We start from the raw sequence: 23,630 nt of genomic DNA, 5'->3' as shown, positions 1-23,630 counted from the left end.
CAATGTGCTCAGGTGAGCAATGTGGCCCATGGGCCTCTTGTTAAAAATTTTATCAACAATTTTAATTAAATATGTACAAAGGCTGTTTGGAAATTATTGAGACATTGTATACCAGTATATTCTTCTTTCTAATGAATGTCTTTCGATGAAAATTTGCATATACGTTTGACAAACACTAAGAATTGATAAAAACAAAAAATATTTTACAAATATTTCAATGGTTTATTAATGTGTCAATGGTAGGGATACCTGGCAGTCACGAAATCTAATATTGAAAATATGTAACACCAACGTTCAAACTCTCGATGTACCCATAGTAAGAGTGAATATAATTCAATTTATGTATATAATTTTTAGCTCACCTGAGCCAAAGGCTCAAGTGAGCTTTTCTGATCACTTTTTGTCCGGCGTCCATCTGTTTAGCTGTCCGTCCGTCTGTCTGTAAACTTTTAACATTTTTGACTTCTTCTCAAGAACCACTTGGCCAATTTCAACCAAACTTGCCACAAAGTATCCTTGGGTAAAGAGGATTCAAGTTTGTTCAAATGAAGGGCCACGTCCTCTTTCAAGGGGAGATAATAAAGTATTTATGAAAAATTAATAGCATCATTTAAAAATCTTCTTCTCAAGAACCACAGGGCCAGGAAAAATGAAACTCATGTGGAAGCATCCTCAGGTAGTCTAGATTCAAACTTGTTCAAATCATGACCCCCGGGGTAGGGCAGGGCCACAACGGAGGATCAAAATTTTACATATAGAAATATGTTGGAAAAATCTGTGAAAACCTTCTTCTCAAGAACAGCAAAGCCATGATGAATCATATTTATATGGAAGCATCCTCAGGTAGTGTAGATTCAAGTTTGTTCAAATCTTGACCCCTGGGGGTAAGGGTGGGGCCACAATGGACTATCAAAGAATTACATAAAAATATATAGGAAAAATTAAAAAAAATCTTCTTCTCAAGAACAGCAAAGCCATGATGAGTCATATTTATATGGAAGCATCCTCAGGTAGTGTAGATTCAAGTTTGTTCAAATCATGACCCCTGGGGACTAAGAGTGGGGCCACAATGGACTATCAAAGTTTTACATAGAAATATATAGGAAAAATTTAAAAAATCTTCTCAAGAACAGCAAAGTCATGATGAGTCATATTTATATGGAAGCATCCTCAGGTAGTGTAGATTCAAGTTTGTTCAAATCATGACCCCCGGGGGTAGGGCGGGGCCACAATGGAGGATCAAAGTCTTAAATATAAATATATAGGAAAATATCTTCTTCTGAAGAACTGCAAAGCCATGATTAGTCATTTTGATATGGAAGCATCCTCAGATAGTGTAGATTCAAATTGTTAAAATGATGACCCCCGGGTACAGGGTCGGGCCACAATGAGGGATTGAAAATTTTACACAGGAACATATAGAAAAATTTCTTCTCAAGAACTGAAAATAATGTTAAGTCATTTTGATATGGAAGCATCCTCAGGTAGTGTAAATTGAATTTCGTTCAAATGATGACCCCTGGGGGTAGGGTGGGGCCCAGTGGGGAATCAAAAGTTTTTCATATTAAGAACATTTAGAAAAATATTTCTTCTCAAGAACAAAAAAGCTATGTTTAGTCATATTGATATGGAAGCATCCTCAGGTAGTGTAGATTCAAGTTTTTTCCAAATGATGACCCCTGGGATAGGGAGGAGCCACAATTGGGGATCAAATTTTTACAAAGGAGTATATGGGAATTTTTTTTAAAATCTTCTCAAGTACAACAAAGCCATTTGTTATATTGACATGGAAGCATCAGCAAGTAGTTTAGATTCAAGCCCCCTCCCCACCCCCCGTTAATCTTTTCAATAATGAATTGATTTGTGTTTTTGCCTAGCCAATGTGCTCAGGTGTGCGATGTGGCTCATGGGCCTCTTGTTCAATTTAATTTGACTTCAGTTTGTGCAAGTTTGATAGAATTTCGATCAGAAATATGGAGATCATAAATAAATTTAAGCACGGTATAGAAATCTGTTAACAAGGACAACATGAATTTTGACGTCAAGCCTGCGCAGTGAGCATACCAAAAATTTTGTGTAGCGCTATGGAGAATACTTTTCCAGACTAAACGAAATGCCAAAACAATAACAATAAGAAAACTAGAAACCTTGTTGCCATGGCAACAAGAAGGTCTTCCGTCCCTTCTCTGTCTTCATAGATGTTGATTCCTCTTTAAACAACATGTTATGTTGTGCATTTCCTGTCACACCTTCATACAAAAAATAGTTCCTTCGCCATGTGCTCGGCACTTTGAAATGAAAGTTGCGGATATTTTGTATGAGACCTTAAAAACGAGGCCCCATGTCACGGCAGGTGTTGGCACGATAAAGATCCCTCACTGCTAAATGGCCCTGAGTGCCGAGTAAAAGTCTAAATTTGAAGCCCTTCACCGGTGGTTACGTCTCTATATGAGTGAAAAATTCTCGAATGGGACTTAAATCAACATATAATCAATCAATCAATCATACATTAAATATAATTAAACGTTTATATTTTGAAAATATTGCAAAACTGGATTGAAAAAAATACGAGATATCATTTTAAGGAGGGGGGAGGACCTATTGTCCAAAACATATTTGTGTGAATTTTTTTTAAACTTTGAGATTCTCACACTTAATTGTACAAAATATAAAATTATGTTAAATATTTTTTTTTAATTTAAGACCCGATTTCATGCATTTCAGGTTACCCCCCCCCCCCCCCCCCCCCATCACAAAATGATTGACACTTTACGTGAAAGCATATTTTTTCACATACTGTTTCAAGTATACAGATTTTTATGTGTTTCATTGTGTTAATACTGTATACCATTAATTAACCATACCTTTATCCGCTAAGTCGCTTTGAGCTCTTAATTATGGCGGATCTTGCTCTAAACTAAATGTCATTGAAGTTCCCTCTCATTTGAAATTGCTATTTTTATTCAATCAAGATGAGAAAATAATAAATTTTACTTTCAAAATTTAATTTGACAAATCTCCGATTTGTGATTCAATTTCATAGGTACCTAGCTACATTTTTACCTTATTTTGTCATATCACACACATATGCACATTAATTAGTGCAAAATTCAACTGCAAACTCTTTATGAAGGAGTAAAAAGACACAGTACCATTGTGAAGTCAAACACCATTGCTCTGACGTTGAACGACATAGCCCCCCCCCCTCCCCCCCCTTTTAAAGATAAAATATTACATTTAAGCCCAAACAACAGTGTGAAAAAAATCAGACATTCTGGGGATTAAATAGTGCAAAATTTAACTGCAAACTCTTTATGAAGGAGTAAAAAGACACAGTGCCATTGTGAAGTCAAACACCATTTCTCTGACGTTGAACGACATAGCCCCCCCCCCCCCCCCTTCCTTTAAAGATAAAATATTATATTTGAGCCCAAACAACAGTGTGAAAAAAATCGGAATTTTGGGGATTGAATAGTGCAAAATTTAACTGCAAACTCTTTATGAAGGAGTAAAAAGACAGTGCCATTTTGAAGTCAAACACCATTGCTCTGATGTTGAACGACATAGCCCCCCCCCCCCCCTTTAAATATAAATAAAATATTACATTTGAGCCCAAACAATAGTGTGAAAAAATTTGGACATTCTGGGGATTAAATATGAGTTGCCTGCATGAAAATTCAACATGCTTACCATTACGCTATCAAAGACCATCGTATCAAAGTAGCAAGCAATAAATATCTAGAGTACGGGTTAATCCATTTTTGAATAAATTACATATTTAGCATTCTGATAAGATTCTCTATTTAACCTATAAATATCATTAAAAAATAATGAAAAACAAAAAAGTTAAAAAAACTACCCTTTTTAAATCACTTCCTGTGACGACCGGAAGTGGCGACGACACACGAAATGTTTCCATCACACATCTACAAATCACCTTCTATCATACCTGAAAGTTTCAGACTCCTTCCTTTAACAGTTTCCGAGAACATTCACAGACTAGATTTTTAGTGGAAAAAGTGAAAAATCGTAATAATTCCTGACCGGAAGTGAATTTTTCCAAATTTTCTCAATATTTCAAAATGGCATGAGATAACACATCATTCCTGAAAATTTGGCTGAAAATGATTGAGTAGTTTTTGAGATATCGCGATTTGAAAAGGTCAGAAAAATAAAAATGAAAAATAATAAGAAGAAGAAGAAGAAACAGTAGAATCACTATAAGGTCTTCCGTGAAGACGGAAGACCTTAAAAATATGTCTAAGGGTTTGATTTTTTCATTAGTATATTTTTTTTTCTTACAAATAATTCAACCAGAGTAAAAACAAAAGCTCTGGACGGTCATCAATTATTACGGACTAAGTAACGTAGACCCACTTTGCATAAATCGGTACTGCATGATGCTAAGTCAACCTATATATGACACTTCATGTATATTTTACACTGGGGTAGCAACAGCACACATTTTATTTTATTTCTTTTTTTTTTTTTTTTTTGTAAAGAATCATTAAAAGAGACATTTGATTTTTGGAATGTTATATGTGATAACAGAGAAAGAAGAGTAAATGCTTCCTGATCGTTTCACTTGTGAAAACATCTAAGGCTGATGTGACATTAAAATGATGCAGCGATGCTGCTCCAGGTCAATAGACATATGCATGTTTATAATTTCACGAAACTTGTCTAATTTTTCTATAAATTAGAAATTTTGCACATTTGTTTCATTCATTCTTTATAAAATGTTGACAAATTTTCATGAATTTATCTCTGTCCTTTATGGAGTAAAGGTAAATGTCTCAATAATTTCCAAACAGCCCTTGTATTTTAAACAAAATTAATTCATTTAAATCTATGAGCAATTGAACTTTATGCAAAAAGTAACCTTAAATTTTTTCTTTCCTTCACTTTGAATCTTAGGAATATATACTGACTTATGTCAACAATAATTGCTGGTATTAATTGTTATGAAAATACATTTTCATGACCAGAAAAATGCCAATATTTCAAGGACTCGCTTAAGATGAATATAGATTTTAGGACAAAAATTTAACTCCCAAAAAAGTATATTTAGTTATTAGCATATCTAAGTTCTAATATAAAATCAGTATATTTTTCCAAATTTAAAACATATGTTTTTTAATTTTTTTTTCTTTTATTGTTTTATCGTGTGTTTAGCAATTATAAATCAGTGATAGAAATTTTAAATTGATAACAGTGAAACTGTTCAATGTATGTCTTATAGCTGAATATATTATAGCTTTAAAAAGTGGAATAATTATATTGTGGATACAATATTCCCTGGAATGCATGTAAAAGAAAAATTAACAGATCTTGAGAGAGAGAAAGGACAAAAAGACTAGCCATTCAGATGAAGGTTTGAAGGGATGAAAGAATTGAATTTTGCAATCATGCAAGGATAGCCAAATGAACTGAAAATTGCTACTTATGAAAAAGGCTTAGATATATAAACATAAAGCATTATGTTTTTTTAAGATCACAGTACAGTAATGACAGTATTCATTATAAAAGATCACAAAGAAACCAGAGTTTGCCAAAGTGGATCACTATATCTAAGAATACATTGACGTAAAATCAAACCATGACAATTAGCCCTTTCACGATAACTGCGGTATTTTGATATTTATGTAGTGAAATTTTAAGTATGCCATACAGGTATCAAAATTGAAACAAATAATTTTCACCAGATATTAAATGATATGCTTTATATTCATTGAAAATAAAAATTGTATCGGAAACTATTGATAGATATAGTAATGCCACAGTTGCTTTGGGGAGTAGTCATTGTAAATTTGCAGTAATATTTTCACCCCAAGAGCAGTTTTCAACGTCTTGACAAAAAATTGCCCAATGAATTTTCCTAATATTGATGTGTTTTGTAACAAATATTATAAGTGACTTATGGTTAAAATATGAAGTGGGGTCATCACATTCTTTTTTAAGTTACATGCATTTCAGTACCCCCCCCCCCCTTCCTAAAATATTAAAAGACTTCATAAATTTTAATCTGATGGTTTGTTGCTGAACCTTTGCATAATCTGTTAATTAAAAGACTATTAAAAAAAACAATACGTATAGATTAATAAAATATTTTTTTCTGAAAATCTTATGGTGGTTGCTCATTTTATACGTAGAGCAGAATGATAGCAGAATGGTATAAGTATCATGTACACAAAAAACAACAATATGCACTTTTTTTTTCCATCTCCAAAATATTCATTCCGTTATTATTTCAATATAAATATATATACATTCTAAACCAGTGCACAGTGGTCCAAGGTCCAAATTGTTCATGCTCTGAACATTCATCGAGGTCTCTGCACTGTGACTTGGAATCGGAAAGGGAGGGGGAGGGGGGGTAGTCACTTGAACACATTGAATGAGTAGATTATTTCAGAGAACTTGTATCTGCAATCTATACCGTATATAAAATAAATCCTAGCTATTATCTTATTTGACAAATTTTATTGATTTGCTATGTAATAGTTACATTTGCAAATATTTTTCCTACACATTCATTGCAAGTTAGAAAACAGTTCATTTTCTCATGAACTAGGTAAGACTACATATCTCCATTGTGACGTCATAATGCCACACTTGAAGTCAAAACTATAGGCATAGTGCAAACTGTTTTGTTTCCAAAATAATGGTTGAATGACATTTATAAATTTGTGCTTCATGATCATGCGGTTCATGAAATATGCTGAGGTGAAAAGTCTTTGTTCATGTCCTCGTGAATTTTCAAAAATTAAATTAATTTTTCAAATATATTCCCGTGCACATGATGATTTAAAATTTTTTTTTAATGTATAATGTTATGCTCAAAATAATTTTCTTTCCGGTATACCTGATACCTCCATAGTTCCTCGATTGTCAGAGTTAACCTCTCTTAATTTCGTCTGTCATTCTTACATGCATATTTTTTGCTAGATTTGTGAAAACTTGCAAAAAGAAACCTTTCTTTTCTTTTCAGAAGAAGTGTGTTGAGTTTCAATTTTTTTACCAAATACGACGCATAAAACAATTTACTACAACAAATATTTACGCAATATATGTGCCGATGATTCAATGTTTACAATGTACATGGTCGATGTAAGCGTTGGAAATGCTAGAGAAGATCTTACAGAGGAAAACGATTTCCTCTGCAATATTTTTTTAAAATACGTTTATGTCCAGCATGCAACCTGAAACTGGTGTATATGAAAATCACATTCGTTTATGCTTCCATATAGGCCTATATTCATTATAATCACTGAGAAAATCACGCCGTCTGAAGCTTCTAGGAAATGATTATCTATTCATAGATGTAAATCCTATAGTAAAAAAAAAAACGATCTCAAATAAAATTCTAGTATTTTAATTAAAACTAGAGGACGTAAAGATCCAGGTATGAATTAAATTTATTTATGAAATAGATTACATCGTTCAGAACTACGACAAAGGCTAGACGTGTCAAAACGAAAAAAACACATGGATAAAAAAAATCTGTGTCGACGCTCACCAACACTCTGCAACATCAGATCTTTAGGACCTATTTTATTAAGGTCTTCCGTCTTCACGGAAGACCTTATAGCGATTCTACTGTTTCTTATTAAGGTCTTCCGTTCAAGACGGAAGACCTTATAGTGATTGTACTGTTTATTATTATTATTATTTTTTTTTTTTTTTTCCCCCTTTTTTTGTCGGCAGGATTTCCCAGAGATGACTGGATGGATTTTCCTGAAATTTTCAGGGTTGGTAGAGAATGAAAATACCCCGAGGCGTTTTTTTCATTTTTTCAAAATTCACTTCCGGTCGTCAGATATGTCCGATTTCCGTTTTTTTTCAAAAATATTTTTTCCGAGTGAGATCTCAGAAACGGTAAGAGATTAAGACACCAAACTTATACGAGTGATAGATCATGAGGAGTAGGCGAGCCCATTTGGGTTAAGTGTGTCAGCCGTCACTTACGGTCGTCACAGGAAGTGATCAAAGAAATCGAAAATTTCAACTTTTCTCTTTTGAATTTTTTTTTGCATCACATTATTGCATCTCATTTGTAGTGTCGAAATATGTCAGTCCCACTGGAAACAAAAACGACAACTTCCGGTTATAAGAGGAAAACTGCATAATTTGAGTATTTTACTTTCCCTTAAATATCTTTTATAGATAAAGTATTTGAAATGATTTTTAGATATGTTATTCAGACTGCAAATGTCTAGAGTAACGTCAAAAATCTTAGTAAAATTCACTTCCGGTAGCGTGTTTTTCCTGTCCTCAAAATGAAAAGTTATCTCAGCGAGATCTTGGAAACGGCATGAGATTAAAACACCAAACTTATAGGAGTAATAGACCTTGAGAAGTAAGCAAAATACATAGGGTTAAACGCGTCAGCTGTCACTTCCGGTCGTCACAGGAAGTGATCAAAAAATCGAAAATTTCAACTTTTCTTTATAAAATTAAAACTTTCATCACTTTGTTGCATCTCTTTTGTGTTTTGAAATATGTTAGATTCCACCGGAAACAAAAACTGTAAACTTCCGGTTTAAAGAGATAAACTACGTTATTTCGATGTTTAGCTTTCTCATAAATATCACTTACAGATAAGTATTTGAAATGTTTTTTTTTTTTACATATCCTGTAGATACTACAAATGTCATGAGAAAATTCAGAGATTTTTATTCAATTCACTTCCGGTCGTGTGTTTTCCTGTCCCCAAAATTAGAATATGTTCTCACAATTGCTCGGTAAAAGTAAAAGACTGAAGTCTAAAACTTTCAGGACTTATAGTCAGTCATCAGTTCATTTGCATCGTGTAAAAATCGTCTGTCGTCATTACTTCCGGTCGTGACAGGAAATGAAGCAAAAAGTATTTTTTTTAAAGTTATTTTGTTTCTACATCAGTTTTAGGCTTATACCGAAGTTGGAAAAGACATGTTCATGCAAACAGGAAGTAGTATAACAGAAGACCTTCTCATTACTAGTAATGAGTTTCTAGTTATTATTATTATTATTATTATTGTTATTTTTCCGCCCATCTAATTTCTCGAAGACTACTTGATGGATTTACATGAAATTTACAGGAACAATGTGTTGTAAACTGAAGTTATTTTATCCGAGAGAAAATTTGGAAATTTACTTCCGGTGCCAAGTTACGGACTATTTTCTGAATTTATAAATGACATTTTGTCCGCGGATAATCTCAAGAACGGTAAAAGATGTCAATGTGAAACTTTCAGGGATTATAAATCGTGATAAATACTAGCCAGGACGTGACTTTTCGTTCGTCGTCATTACTTCCGGTCGTTACCAGATGCGAATTTAAAAAGTTGATTTTTTAAAACTTTTTTGATTTTCAGTATTTTTCTTTGATAGTAGCAGTGTTAATAGAGGCACTTCTGAAAATGCTTAATATATAGTTTGTTTTCAAATTGATCAATCTAAACTCTAGATATTTGCATTTTAAAATTTGAAGCAGGTCCAAAATGGCGGCTGTCTTCGCAAACTCCGACGAGCAGGTCGGCACTCGGAGCTCCTCGGTTGGCTTGTTCCTCGCACACTAACCTCGGACGTCAATGGTGTTCTACCATGTTGCTGATGCAGTCATGTGATCTTCTTTGAAATTCCTCCAAATGTTATACCTTTGAAGTCTAAGTTACTTTCAAGCACGCCCAACACTATGTTTTGCTTTCAAAGACTACTTATATGATGTGATCAAAACCAATATCCAAGGAAGAATTAGACAAGAGAAAAAAATGTTTGAAGAACTTTATGCAGAGTAAAATATGAAATGAGTTACAAGGCAGTTTTTGGCGGAGAAATGTAATCGATGCATATTTTTCCACCAATCACTTCCGAGGTTTGTATGGAGCGTAGCGGAGTCAGTCGAGGATTGCCGATTGGCAGGTCGGAGTTTATGGAAACAGCCAAGTGTCTTGTTGAACGAAACTACCATATGGATCAATGAAATATGAAGGAATTGTTGGATCTTTCAGATTATGAAATGGATAATCTGTCTTTGAAAACATAAATACTCTGACCTCCAAATACAGTAAAATGAGTAATTTGTACGGTACATACAATAATATATATGAGAATGGAGACCATTCAATAGAACATACATTTCAAAGAAAAGGAGCGAAGATTTACTCGTGACGTAATGTATCGTGACTCTTCTTTCATAGTAGAAAAATGGTCTGCTGTAGAAATGCAGGAAACGTTTGTATGAAATACAGGTATATGGAATTGCATGGAATAAAAAGTTGAATACACAAAGAATAAAGGAAGTAAACAGTATCATCAGTTCATCAGTAATAGATTATTTGTTATTGTTTAAACTCAAGTAACGAATTCAGATATGAATCTGCTTGCACAAAATTTGGCTAGCTAGCTCTCATTCTATAATTCTGCATTATATAAAAAAAACTTTGAACCTCCCTGATGCTCGTTACTTCAGGCAATGATACAAAGTAAACATTGATGATGGCTGGTAAAATTGCGCTGGTGTGGTGTCTTCCATATTGAATTTTCACGAAGGCGATCTGGGTTTAATCCCGAATTTGTTTGCTTAAATTTACGTTTTCAACTTTATAAATGATGTTGAGTTTGTTTTTTTTTTGTTAGAGATGATAGAACATGATTTCTAGATTGGCAAAGGGGCCTTTTCATGCGTCGTCGTTAGTTCGGGTTCTTCCGGAAGTGAATCTAAAAATCGATTTTTTCAACTTCAATATTTTTCTGTATTATTTGTAGGGTTAAGAGAGCCTCCTTTCAAAATACTAAATACATAATTTGCTTTTCGAATTGATAAATCCAAACTCTTGATATTTGTCAATTTCACTTTGAAGTGGGAGTTGAAATGGCGTAATGGTTAGCACGTTGGATTCTCACGCTGACGACCAGGGTTAAATCTCCAGAGTGTCACTTTTTCAGCTTGAATTTACATTTTTATTTTCAAAATCGGACGGAAGACCTCTCATTGCTCGCAATGAGTTTCTAGTTCTTTCTCTGTTTTAAAAATATTGCCACAAAGACCTTTTGTCATGGGCATATTCATAATCACACTCCTTATTCCGAAAATGGTTACCGTAAATCTTCTTTTTTTAAACATCACATGAGTCGATCACGTGACGCCATGCAATCGCTTCCTTAATTATCTGTCAACAAAAACTCCGCCAAACATTATTAATTTGCCCTGCAAAAGAGTAGTACCGCAGTTATCGTGAAAGGGCTCATTAATCAGAACTTTTCTTCTGGAACTTGTTATTTTATGAAAAAAAAAAATTAACACCTGATGTCAAAGTATAACTTTAGTAAAGAACAATTTTCAGCAAAAGGTAAACGTTTTTACTACATTATTTTTGTTTAGTTGAAAAAGGTTGAGCTTGACGTCAATATAAGGCCAAATAACACTTTAAACTTTGAGAAATTTCTATTCACAAAATATGATCAAGAAAAAGATCAATTTGTATTAAGAATACCATTCTGATTTCTGAATGAAATTTTGCATTATGCAGAATTAGCAACAACATCAAAAAGTACCTTGGACAACAAATTCAGTTTGTACATGATAACTGATACCAGATAAATTTGTATGAAACACCTTTCACATATTGATTTATTAGGTTGTATTTTCAGATCCTGCAAGCATTCCAATAGGCATATCCATCACTATGCTGTTATGAAAAATATTAGGGGAAAAGTGTATTCATTTGATGCCTTCCACATGTTCCTAATGTAAAATTAAATTCTGCTTGTCTTGTATTTTTACATAAATAATATATGCCAATTGCTATGAATCTCATATTTATTTATTTTTTGGAAGCAATAATATTTACAGTTGTCAGGTAGCTCTGTTTGTAGAGTAGCTCTCTGAAGGTGAAGGGATTCGAGCTCAAATCCTGGTTTGGTCTTTCTCCCCTACATTTGGTGAGGTTGACCATCCTTGGACTTGCAGGCAAAAGTCCTGCCAAGGGTAGGGCAAAAGAATCTGGGTTGGTGTCTGGGGGGGGGGGGGATCTTTAAAGAGAGAGGAATGAGGCAATCAGGCAGATTTACCCGCAATTGGCCAGATAGCTTAGTAGAGTACCCATGTAGATTTCAGGGGGCTTGGATTGGAATTCTGGTCTGGTCCATCACATTTTCTCCCTTCCTGTTACATATATATTAATAAACAACAGATTTTCATTATCCATAAAAAAAGATCAGCTATATAATAGTTTGGGACAGAAAAAGTGACGTTTTGCTCATCAAAAAAGGAATATATCTTTAGGGATTACTGACTGTATGAACGTCAAAGGTATGCATTAGAAATTTCTTAATTTTATCCTTTTTCTTGGTTGGTTACAACAAAACTCAGTACAAGTTAAGATTACTCTTGCCTGCTAGAAGTTCACAGCAAGATACTTTTGACTTGGCACCGCGTAACCTCCAGCCCCCATTGTAAAAATTCTCCCCGCTGAAACCCAAGTTGGAAGTTAAATAAATTGTTTAAAATTCAGGCTTTAAACATTAATGAATGACAAGAAACAATAAATTTTTCACTATTTGCGATGAAACTTAGTACATTTAAAACAATGTAAATAAATTAGCAATAAATCCATTATAATTTTTAAAATCAAAACAGAAATTAAAACAAATTGTCTGTTTGAAATTTGGGAATGGAAGGCAGAAAATCTTATGAAAAGAAACTAGTTTTCCACTATGAGATAACTGAAATTTTCGTTTTCTGGCTAGCAATCCACAAAATTAACATGAAGTCAAATCGAAAGTAATTCTGGTGACAAAATGAAATAATGACGATTTTGATTATTGAACAATGATGCATACTGAATAAAGTGGATTTTATGATTTCTTGTGATTTTTATACCCAATGCAAACACATAGGTACCTGAGAATAACTTGTTTACAGTTTATTTCATGCATAAGATGGTCTCCCCAAAATCTCAGGTGGAACGAGCTTGTTAGAATATGGCCTTCGGATGTAAGAGTCTGAGGTATTTGAGGAGCGCAGGGACATTAACCTAGGATCTTACTTGAAGTAGTAAAGATATCATCAGGATATATAATTCTGTAAATGTTAATCTGAAAAAAGTGTTACTGATAAAATTACAAACCAGTAAAGCTACAGTCTCATCAGAGACCAATGCTATTTCAGTTTATCAGTTACAAGTTTTGAAAATCATAAATAAGAACAAATGAATATACAATAGACAGTGCTGGAAGAGGTTTAGTGTATTTATCACTATTTTAACTATTGTGAGGACAATGAACAAACCTCAAGACATTTCCATTTTTCCCATGCATAAGAAATCAGTTTTTCCTTCACTTGTCTATAATTTTTATTCATGTAGTATTAAATTAAAAATCTTGCTACAGAAAGACATTAGAAAACAGATCATGAAATGGTCCTAAATTCATTTGATTTGTTTATGCTGAAGCTTTTACAGCAATAAATTGATTTTTTCAGAATTTGTATTCCTCAGAACTCATGTATTTAGATTAGTCTGTCAACACCACATGCAGAATCTCATGATTCTTGTCAAGTGTTTCACCAAAGTAACATCTTGGAAAAGAATGACACTTCTGGAACCCACATTTATAGAGACATGAGACCTGAGTTTCTCATGAGGTGATCTACAGTTTAAAATGGCATAATAATATTGAATCACAGTTTTGCGTGTGTGTGTGTGTGTGTGTGTTTTTGAAGGGGGGGGGGGTCTTTATGACTATTATTACTGAAATCTCTGATACATGGTTTAAGAGGAAAAATTTTATTATGCACAATGGGCTAATTCCTTTATTCATTCATTATGCCACTCGTTGAATTTGCTCAAGTTTACTTCTTCTCTTGACCAAATTTCTTCCACAGTCTTTGAAGTCAACTCTTGTTTCTTATAGACACTATGAAATAATAGCTGTGCTCTTCAGAACATGTGAAATATGTTGCTGTGAAATTTTCTTCAGGATTTTTGTCTTGGTTTGACGTAAGTTTGTAAACAAATGAAATACCTTGTGCATAGTTTCTGTTCAATGTTTATAGGTTTAGTACTATTATTAGACAATAAAAATCATTTGTCTTTAAACAAGTGGTGATGAATAGTGAGTAGTCTTTGGCATTCTTTATTCTTGTTTTTCTTTTACTATCTTGTAGGTAGAATTTTATGTAAAATGTTTTACTTGGCAGATTCTTAGGAAAAATCCTATAGGTTATTTTTTATGTAGAGAAAGTTCTCTTTAATATGATTGGCTTGTTTCAAAGACACTCTTTGATCTTTAGTATAAAGAAGTTAGCACTCACAGAAGTCATCAATTACAACAACCTTTGGTTGCTGCATGTGACTTGTATTTTCAAGATGAGTGAGTAGGTTAAGTTTTTGCAGCAGATCCATTATCAAGTAAATTAATGTACATTATCAAGTCAAGTCCTATCCTGACTAGTCATGCATGAATGATGTATCTAGGGAAGCACCAGACCTGCTTTGGATGTTGCATGTTACCTACTTTTTCAGGATGATGAAAGAGGTTTTGGAGCAGGGCCCTTCCTAAGTAATTTTAAAACACTGCTAAAACCTAACTTGATCCAGTGTCAATGTTTGTAAGGATGCAAACGTCAATAGACTTTCTTTGAATATGTGCTTGTTTTGTTTTTGTTTTTGTTTTTTGATCAGTGGTCAGATGACAATTTGAGACCAGATCCATTTCCAAGTTACTGTGTGCCATACAGTCTGGACCAAACTTGCATGGATGATGCATTTAATTAGAGATTCCTTGGTAAAGATACTGCAAATAATGTGCATTGTTAGTGGTTTAATAAATGACCTATATTGATGAACTTACTATTGAATCTTTCTGAAAATTTAATTGGTAAAAAAATTTTCCTTACTTCAAGATAAAAGTCATGGAAGTGAACTTTAATTGCCCATATGCCTTTATCGTAAAGAAAATACATGGAACTCACTGTGAGCTGGTTTCTTTAGTGTTTTGATTTTCGTGCTAGCATCAACTTCCTGATTCAGTTGTCTTCTTGACACCGTTGGATTGTCAGATAATTTTTGAAATTGTATCATGTAGAATATTATAATGCTTTTGATTATAGTTGTTGAATGATGATTTACTTCATGGCTACCTAAGAGTAGTTCTTAAAAGCTGCTGGGTATGTTACCCATATGTATAGTTTTTGTTTTGCTTTATTTGGATTTCATAAAATCCTAGAAACCAGCACTCGGTAACTAAATTACAAAATGGAGAAAAAAACACATTATAAATAGACATGCTATGATCAGTCTGATGTTAAAATTACTTTGGAATCATTTTAGTTTGTGGGGGGGTCAGTGTTTGAGGGCAAGCAAAATTTTACTTTTACAGAGCTTGTCTGATGACAGATAGCCATTGAGCCTGATTGAATACTGCTGAATGATAAAGTTCAAAATTTTATCAATTGCCCCCAAGAGCAAATCTACTCCATATTCAAAAATAGTATAGTCTCTCTTTGTACTCTAATGTTTTACTTGTTTTTGGCAGTTCTGTAATTTAATTACAGTACAAATTGATTTGAATTTAAAAAAAAAAATAATATTGCTTTTAACCTTAAGGTTTGAATTTGAGCTGTTTTCAAGATTTTCATTGGAATTAATACAGTCTTGACAACCATTATATTTCATATTTAATGGAAATTTCTCTCTTGAAAATCAGATTTTTTCCAGGATTTGCTAACACACTCATGCAGAATAATTGACTTAATGAAAAGACCCCTGTGGAAGTAGTTTATCAGATAAAGTTATAGCACTGTAAATAACAGAATTTTTTTCATGCAGGAAAATTAATCATGGAAATGTCACAAAGGGCTCTTTCAATCCTAATTATATGCATTTGATAAGGGATTGTTGGGCTAATGATGTGCTGTTAATGGCAAATATATAAATATAAATGATATATTGATTCTGTGTTTCAGTCATGAATTCTATATTGTTAATCAATGGCCTTGAATCAAGATTTTCTAAAATAAAATATAGCATGTGAGTAGAATTTAATTTTTGGATTGGGTCTGAAATTCATCATTTTTCAAATTATTGTGTAAAAATTTTCATTTGGAACTTAGTTTGGTAATATTATTATGTAAATAGAGTATATGGTCACAGGTGTCTGCTATTGCCCAACAGCTTGGTTGTTGAAGGGAATTTTGTTACAAATTATTAGTAAATTGCAAATAAAGTTCTATAAGCCTAAAATAGACATCCTGTCTATTGCACACCTGATTTTTTTTTTACACATTATTTGCAGGATATGTCATAAGATATGACATCTTCACAAGTCAAGTAGATATACAGATTCTGTATCATCTTACAAGATTAAGTTGGTAAAATTGACACTGACATTGTTATTTGTTGAATGGTTAGTGAATCAGCATCAAGGAAGGAGGCTATATATAGGCTCATTGTGTTCATGAAAACATGAAAAAAAACAGATATTTTAAGAATTGTTATTTTAAATCTCAGAAAGTATTTTAAAGTAATTTGGACAAAATAAAGCAGTCGGCATCACTTAGAAAATATTGTTTATTCATTGGTGGTAAGTTTCACATCAACAATCAATGAAGTTGGGTAATAATTCAACAAAAACAAAAGCTCAAAAATATAAAAAGTAAACTTTCACATAATTTGAAAATATTTTTACCATAAGCTTACTTTAAGATTCCTTTTAGTTACTTACAACTTGCTAAAGAGGTGTTGTTTCATTACAAGAGTCTGTTTCATTAAGATGGGTACTTTGGGACCCAGACTGAAGTTCATATATTCTTCGGCGATGTCTACAACAAACTGAGCACAGCATATCCCACAATTCCAAACGAAATGTCCGCGAGAAAAATAAACACATGAAAAAGATGATGGTTGTGTTGAGCCAAGCCATGTAGTGAGCAGTAAAACGGGCCTTTGTCAATTGTATCATGAGTTCATAGTCATGTAGCCATGATGGTGGGTATGTCATGTCCACAACATTGATAATGGTCGCAGGCATCACAAGAAGAAAGTAAAACATGGAGGTGCCCAGTGTTGTATATGTAAAAAGCAAGGAGTGATGCTCCCGTGTCTGATGAGCCTTAAAAGGTCTTTTCAAGCAAATTCCAGTGAAAATCAACACATTGAAGATGAAGATCAGTGCTAGTGGAATATAGGAGTAGAAGCTTGCGGCCACCCACGGCCAGATCAAGGAATGGATGTCATTTTCTCGGTGGTAAGGATAACAACCAGAGTTGTGCATGAGTTCAAAAGTCCACATGGCATGAATGCTTATGACCACTAAACCAACAAAAATGATAATGGCTACAAATTTGGCCATGAAGATTGTGCACAGGGAAGAGAATTGTTTGGGATGCCATATAACAACGAAGCGGTCAATCATCATGGCCACCACAAACCAAATTCCCGAATAGGAGATAACTCTGCTGATGAATTGCCATACACGACAAAGCCAGTCTGCTTTTTCATCCAAAGATTTTTGGTTGAAGATTTTAGTGATCCACTCTGTTCCCAGAAAGAGGTAAAGCATAAGCAGTGAGCTACAGGCATAGGCTGTAATGTAAAAACTAATGGAACACTGGCGGATGTTTTTCCTTTTCATTATGAAGATGGTCAGACAATTGCTAACAGTTCCTAGGATGATGAGAACAGGTGGAAGATACACCTGAAACAGAAGTTCCAGCAATTTCAACTCGGATTCCGCTCCTGAAACCCGGGGTTCATAATTTTGTTCAGATGATGGCATTTGAGCTTCAGAGGAGGATGTCAGATTGGGCATTTTTGAAGAATTTGTCATTTTCATTCTTGGAATGAACTAATTTCTTTTCTTCTGAGCTTCTTTATAAGATGAACTTTTTTTTCCAATTCTTTTCACAGGAATTTCAATGCTCACTCTCCAAATTGTGGACTACAGATTAATCATGGCTAGTATTGATTTCATAACTACATTGTCATTTCTTCCACAGGGCACTCTGATCAGTGAAGATTGCCCGTCTTTAATTTAGCGACCTTTTCTGGCAAGGAAAGAAAAAAGGCTTTAGTGAATTTATCTATTTGAAGCTAAAATACACCTTGCATCAGTAAGCATGCAGACACAAATTGTTAATTGTCTTCTGCTAACATTAATGCATGCTGATAGAGTTTTTCAGAGAAAAATTGATTTAGGGATGGTGATAATTTTACATTAGAATTTCACGTGATTACCCACCTGCTTTATATTCCAGCCTTAGTTTTTCAGTGTCTTTTATTGAGATGTTTTCTCCATTTTTACTGCATCCAGCACCGGATATCTAGTGGCAATAGTTCAATTAAACAAGCTGAATTAATCCCTTTTATAGCTCTCTGAATTGTGATGCTGTAGATTAGATCCCTATGTACCTGCAAGCTGTGTCTACAACTATTTTAGAATATATAGGTTTTCAGGTTTCTTTTTTACTCCCTCTGTAACATGTGAAATAAATTTTCGACAAAAATAAATAAAACGTTGCTTTCTTGTCGTAAATGTTTCCACCAGTTGTAGACCAGTTTTAATACCCTCATACGTCAGTCTTTCGGAGCGTAAAACATGGAATTTTAGTTGCTGCTGATGTCAGAAGTGGAGTAGATTCAATAAAATATGTACTTGAGTCATGTCTTGCAAAAAGTTACGATGTAGGGAAGGGTCCTTAAAAAAAATAATTTCCTTCATTAAATAAGCCGTGTTAGTTGTCACTAAAATCTCTTTGGGTTAGCGTTGGGTGTTAATTGAATAATAGGCTTCCTTTGTGTGTAAGGTAACTGTAGTTTTTTTTGTGTCGTTAGATGATAATTAAAATCACAGTTAATATTTTAACACATCACAAGTAATTGCAGAAATCCTTGAAATGAAGTTTGCGAAAATTAAGCTTTGTAATCGAGAGAATTTTTTTTCACAAGTTGACAAGTTAATAAAGTTCTGAGCTGTGCACTACAATGACAACAGAACAAAAGTTGCTTCTCCAATGAATGACTTTTGCAGTGAGAGAACAGATTTATAATTGATCGCTGACTGCCTTGAAATAGATTGGGAGTATTTACCAAGCATTGATTGACAGGTGTTTCTGTGATGGGAAGCATAGCATGTAAATTCAATGATGGACAAGTCAAAGTTACCTCCCCTTTTTAGCACTCTCCTGTCACTGCAGTAGAATTGGTAGGTGGTAACTTGTCAAGGATATTTTTTATTTGTATACAGCCTTCTTACCCTTGATACTTGTACAGATTAAGTTTTTTTCTGGGATCAATATGTCAGTTTGATTTATTGTGAAGGAAAAGGGGATTATTAGAAATAGCGAATTAACTGGTGTAATTATGGCAAAAAACAAAGTTGTGAAATATGGCATATTTATGTGCCTTTATTAATAACATTAGATTTACTCTGTTTCACTCTGAACATGAATCAAGGTTCTGAAATTAAAATGAATATGTGTTTCTGGCCAGATAAATGGATTTTTTATTGGGAAAGTTTTGATACCGTTCAGAATAGCATGTATTTTATGAATGCTATGAATGACAAATAATATGTTTTTAAACATTAAACATGTCAGAATGCATTATAATACAAATTTTGATGCTGTTTTGGTGTTCTACAAAAAGATACATCAAACGTGTTATTCAATTTCTTTTACAGCTATTTTCATTGTCTTTAAATCAGGCTTCCCGAAGATGAGTAATTTCTTTTTTTTGACCTAGTACATTTGCTCTGTGGGAGTTTGTTGGAAATTCATTATGGTTTTGTATTGTTTCAAAGTAATCTGCCCAGCATGAAACTTTGTCTAGAGCTATAAAATGAACATAAAATTGGTTATCTTTCTTCCACTCGTGTAAAAAAAAAAAGTTCTACGAATTCTCCTTTCTCTTTACTGTTTTGAAGCAAATTCTTCTTATTACATATTACATTTGGCTGTGTATTCTAATTTTAGTACCTTGATGGAAAGCAATTAAATGCTTAAATTCATAAAATGTCTTGCACTTATACACATGAATAACAACATTAAGAAATGTGCTATTTCTAATCAAATCTATGCTAACTTGTTCAAAAATTAATTTCCGCCAAATATCGTATGTGCTAAATATAATACTTAATGTACACTGTTATACCCCTGGCTTAAAAAGCAGGGGTATAAATACATCCTTCAATATATTAAAACCAATTTACTATGTAAAGTAAAAGTTAATTTTGACCATGAGATGAATGTCATCCAAGAAGGTACCAGTTTAAAACTTTTAAGTTCTTTATTAATTTTTAGCTCACCTGAGCTGAAAGCTCAAGTGAGCTTTTCTGATCAAAGAGTGGCCGACATCCGTCTATCGTCTCTAAACTTTTCACATTTTCAACTTCTTCTCAAGAATCACTGGGTCAATTTTAACCAAACCCTAATATATGCTTAGTCAAAGGGAATGTAAGTTTGTTCACAGGAAGTGCTGTGCCCTCTTTAAAGGGGAGATAATTAAGAATTCGTGAAAATTTGGTGGCATCTTTTAAAAATCTTCTTAAGAACCACTGGGCAAAAAAAGATGAAACTTATGTGAAAGCTTCATTATATACTCAAGATTCAAATTTGTTCATGTCATATCCCCAGGGGGTAGGGCCAGGCAACAAGAAATGGTCAAAGGTTTACAAAGGAACATATAGGAAATGTCTTTAAAAATCTTCTCGTGAGAACAGCAAAGCTATGATTAGTCATATTATTATAACAGAAGTATCCTCAGGTAGTGTAGATTCAAGTTTGTTCCAATCATGTCCCCATGGGGAAGGGCAGGGCCACAACAGGGGGTTATAGTTTACCATAGGAATGTATAGGAAATATCTTTAAAAATCTTCTTCTCAAGAACAGCTAAGATATTATTTGTCATATTAATATAGAAGTATCTTCACATAGTGTAGATTTAAATTTGTTCAAATCTTGACCCCTTGGGGTTGGGTGCAGGCACAAAACTGGGGCCAAAGTTTTAGGTAATATCTTGAGTAAAAGGAAAACCTATATATCCCTTTTAAGTACCTGATCATACACGTTATGTAGAAAATATCTTTAAGAATCTTCTTCTCAAGATTAACTAAGCCATTATTAGTCATATTTATACAGAAGCAACCTTAGGTATTGTAGAATCAAGTTTGTTCAAATTATTATAATGACCCCTCAGGGATTGGAAAGGGACCACAGAGGGTCAAAGTTTTGCATAAGAATGTATAGGAATCATTTTGAAAAAATCTCCTGCTCAAGAACAGCAAAGCCATGATTAGTAATATTGATATGGAAACATCCTGAGGTAGCGTAAATTTAAGTTTGTCCCCACAGGGGTTGAGGTGGGCCACATCAGAGGGTCAGAGTTTTGCATAAGAATATATGGGAATCATCTTGAAAAAATCTGCTGCTCAAGAACAGCAAAGCCGTGATTAGTCATATTATTTAGAAGCATCCTCATTAGTGTAGATTTAAATTTGGTCAAATTTAGGTAGGGTAGGGTGGGGCAACAATGAAGGATCAGAGTTTTACAAAGGAATATATTAGGGGGAAAACCTTTAAAATTCTTCTGCTCTAAAACAGCAAAGCCATGATTAGTAATATTGACATGGAAGCATTCTTGGGTAGTGTAAATTTAAGTTTGTTCCCCCTTCCCACAAAAACTTTTCAATATTGAACTGATTTCTGCTTCTTCTTAGCAATTATGCTCAGGTGAGTGATGTGGCCCATGGCCTTTTTTGGGGGGGGATCCTTAAAAAAATCCTCTCTTTACATCTTTGTATTCATAAATTAAAAATCAAGTTTTTCAACAAATTAATATGATGTTGAAAATACAAAGAAAAAAGCTTAGTGTGTTTCAGATTTATTATAGAGTATATACAATATTTGAAGTTTAAATTTTAATGGTAAAAGAAAAAAAAGTGCAGGTGAGCATTGTGACCTGTGAGCATCAATGTGTTATAAAACAGCATAATATATGACAAAGTAAAAAAAAAAATCAAATGTAAATGGATAAGCTGATGATGCTTTATCATTCACATCATGTCATTTAATAGGTAGAGTCTTCTCTAATGTCATACAAGTCGAATGTGTCAGTCAATTAGCAGACAAAAAAGCTCTTTGTAATATAGCAGTAATTACCTAAATCAAGTCAATGTAATGGTTCTGAAAACCATTGTCATTACCTGTTCTCTCTGCCTTCGTCTTGTTTCATCCAGCATCTGATGGAGACTGACATTGTGCCATTTTGTTCATGAACAAAGTCATTTAGACTATGTGGTGTCTATATCTTGTTAAGGCCATCATACGATGCACCCAGTCACTTCAGATGAAACCACGTATTTGTTAATGGAGACTCGGAGGTTGTTAGTCGGTCAACTGATATTGTATTACTAGATGCATCGTTAGGTGCTGAACTTGATTGAACTTTGTAAGAATGAAAAATAAAGTTGTTGGCTTTTTATTCCCTGATTTGTGGACAACTTTGGGAAGGGAGGGGGGGGGGGGTTTCAACCTAGTTCATGATCTGGAGTACGGCACCAACGGGTTATGGCCTCTGTTCCAAAAAGAGAAATCTATGGTGTATATTTTTCCTTTGTGAGAATTTAGGACTTCATTAAGAAACAAGAAGATAACCAAAGTCTAATTATAGAAATTCTGTTGAATTCCACCCAAGTAGTCCATAATGTTTACTCGAAAGTTAACTGTTCATTTTGGATAACACTCTTAGATGAACTGAATACATTTGAGGCTATAATTTCTGAATTTGCTGTAAAAAAGGAGAACTTGTGATCTGGATTTTTCATGCCTATCTTTCATTTCTCAGTTTATTTGCTCATTAATCCTTTTGTTTGTTGTGTTTTGCATTTTGATTTCTATGAACATATCTTGCACAACATCTTTGTGTTTACTTCATTCGGAAGTTCTTTCACAATAAAAGAACATTAAGGTATACATCAAGAATTTCGATTGCACCAACAATTTTAAACTAATTAACATCCTCCATGACAATGACTTTTGATTTCCTGATTTTGTATCTTAATTTTTTTTTTTATTATTATTGTTTTTTTTTTTAGATGAATCTTTTTATAAATATAAGAACAGATACAAATTTTCTTGAGAGTAGTTACATGTACTGGCACTCTGGCTTTACATTCCCTGAATTTGTAAAACTCAATGTTATCTATGTTGCATATTCCAAGTTTAAAGTAATTTTGATCATAAGGATACTGTATACAGGATTATTTTTGCCCTATAACACTTGCAAACAATTTTGCCCCATTTTAAATTTCCCAGACACAGTTGTATTTAAGAGATGATGCTGTCTTTTTTGAATTTGCCCCATAGTAAATTTCCCCAGCTGCATTCGTTTCCAGAATTTTGCACTGCATATCCGACAATTTTTATTTACATTACTGACGTATATTTTTCCATTTCCAGAAAATTTAGAGGTACCTTTCCGGCAATTTAATGTTAACTAAGTAGGTGGAAATAAAATTTTAACAAAATATAAAGATTACACTTATTTCAAACCACATTTTTCAAATAAAAATATTACAATACACTGTCCATGCAGCACTAAGTCTAATTAAAAGTTTTGTTTGAGTTAATTAAAAGAGTTTGCAATTTTTGT

At 33.4% G+C, this 23,630-nt stretch overlaps 2 protein-coding genes across 3 annotated transcripts in view; one reads left to right on the top strand and one right to left on the bottom strand.

Annotated features, from left to right (window-relative positions):
- The window catches only part of LOC133175487 (ATP-dependent RNA helicase DDX1-like), a 145,826-nt gene that overhangs the window by 68,085 nt on the left and 54,111 nt on the right, over nt 1-23,630 (top strand). The gene's annotated exons all lie outside the window — the stretch shown is intronic.
- On the bottom strand, nt 16,558-18,428 carry LOC133175404 (G-protein coupled receptor 183-like). Its single transcript, XM_061310510.1, has 2 exons — nt 18,223-18,428; nt 16,558-18,028 (listed from the first exon to the last, which is right to left on the bottom strand). Exon 2 carries the CDS (start codon nt 17,815-17,817, stop codon nt 16,714-16,716), a length of 1,104 nt encoding a protein of 367 aa, XP_061166494.1. The 5' UTR covers nt 17,818-18,028; nt 18,223-18,428; the 3' UTR covers nt 16,558-16,713.

This window comes from Saccostrea echinata, unplaced genomic scaffold (genome assembly GCF_033153115.1).
Source record: "Saccostrea echinata isolate AGI-Se365-2 ecotype Australia unplaced genomic scaffold, CSIRO_AGI_Sech_v1 ptg000062l, whole genome shotgun sequence".
Lineage (NCBI taxonomy): Eukaryota > Metazoa > Mollusca > Bivalvia > Ostreida > Ostreidae > Saccostrea > Saccostrea echinata.
Note: the sequence above shows the minus strand (reverse complement) of the source record. Positions and strands in the feature narration are given on the sequence as shown.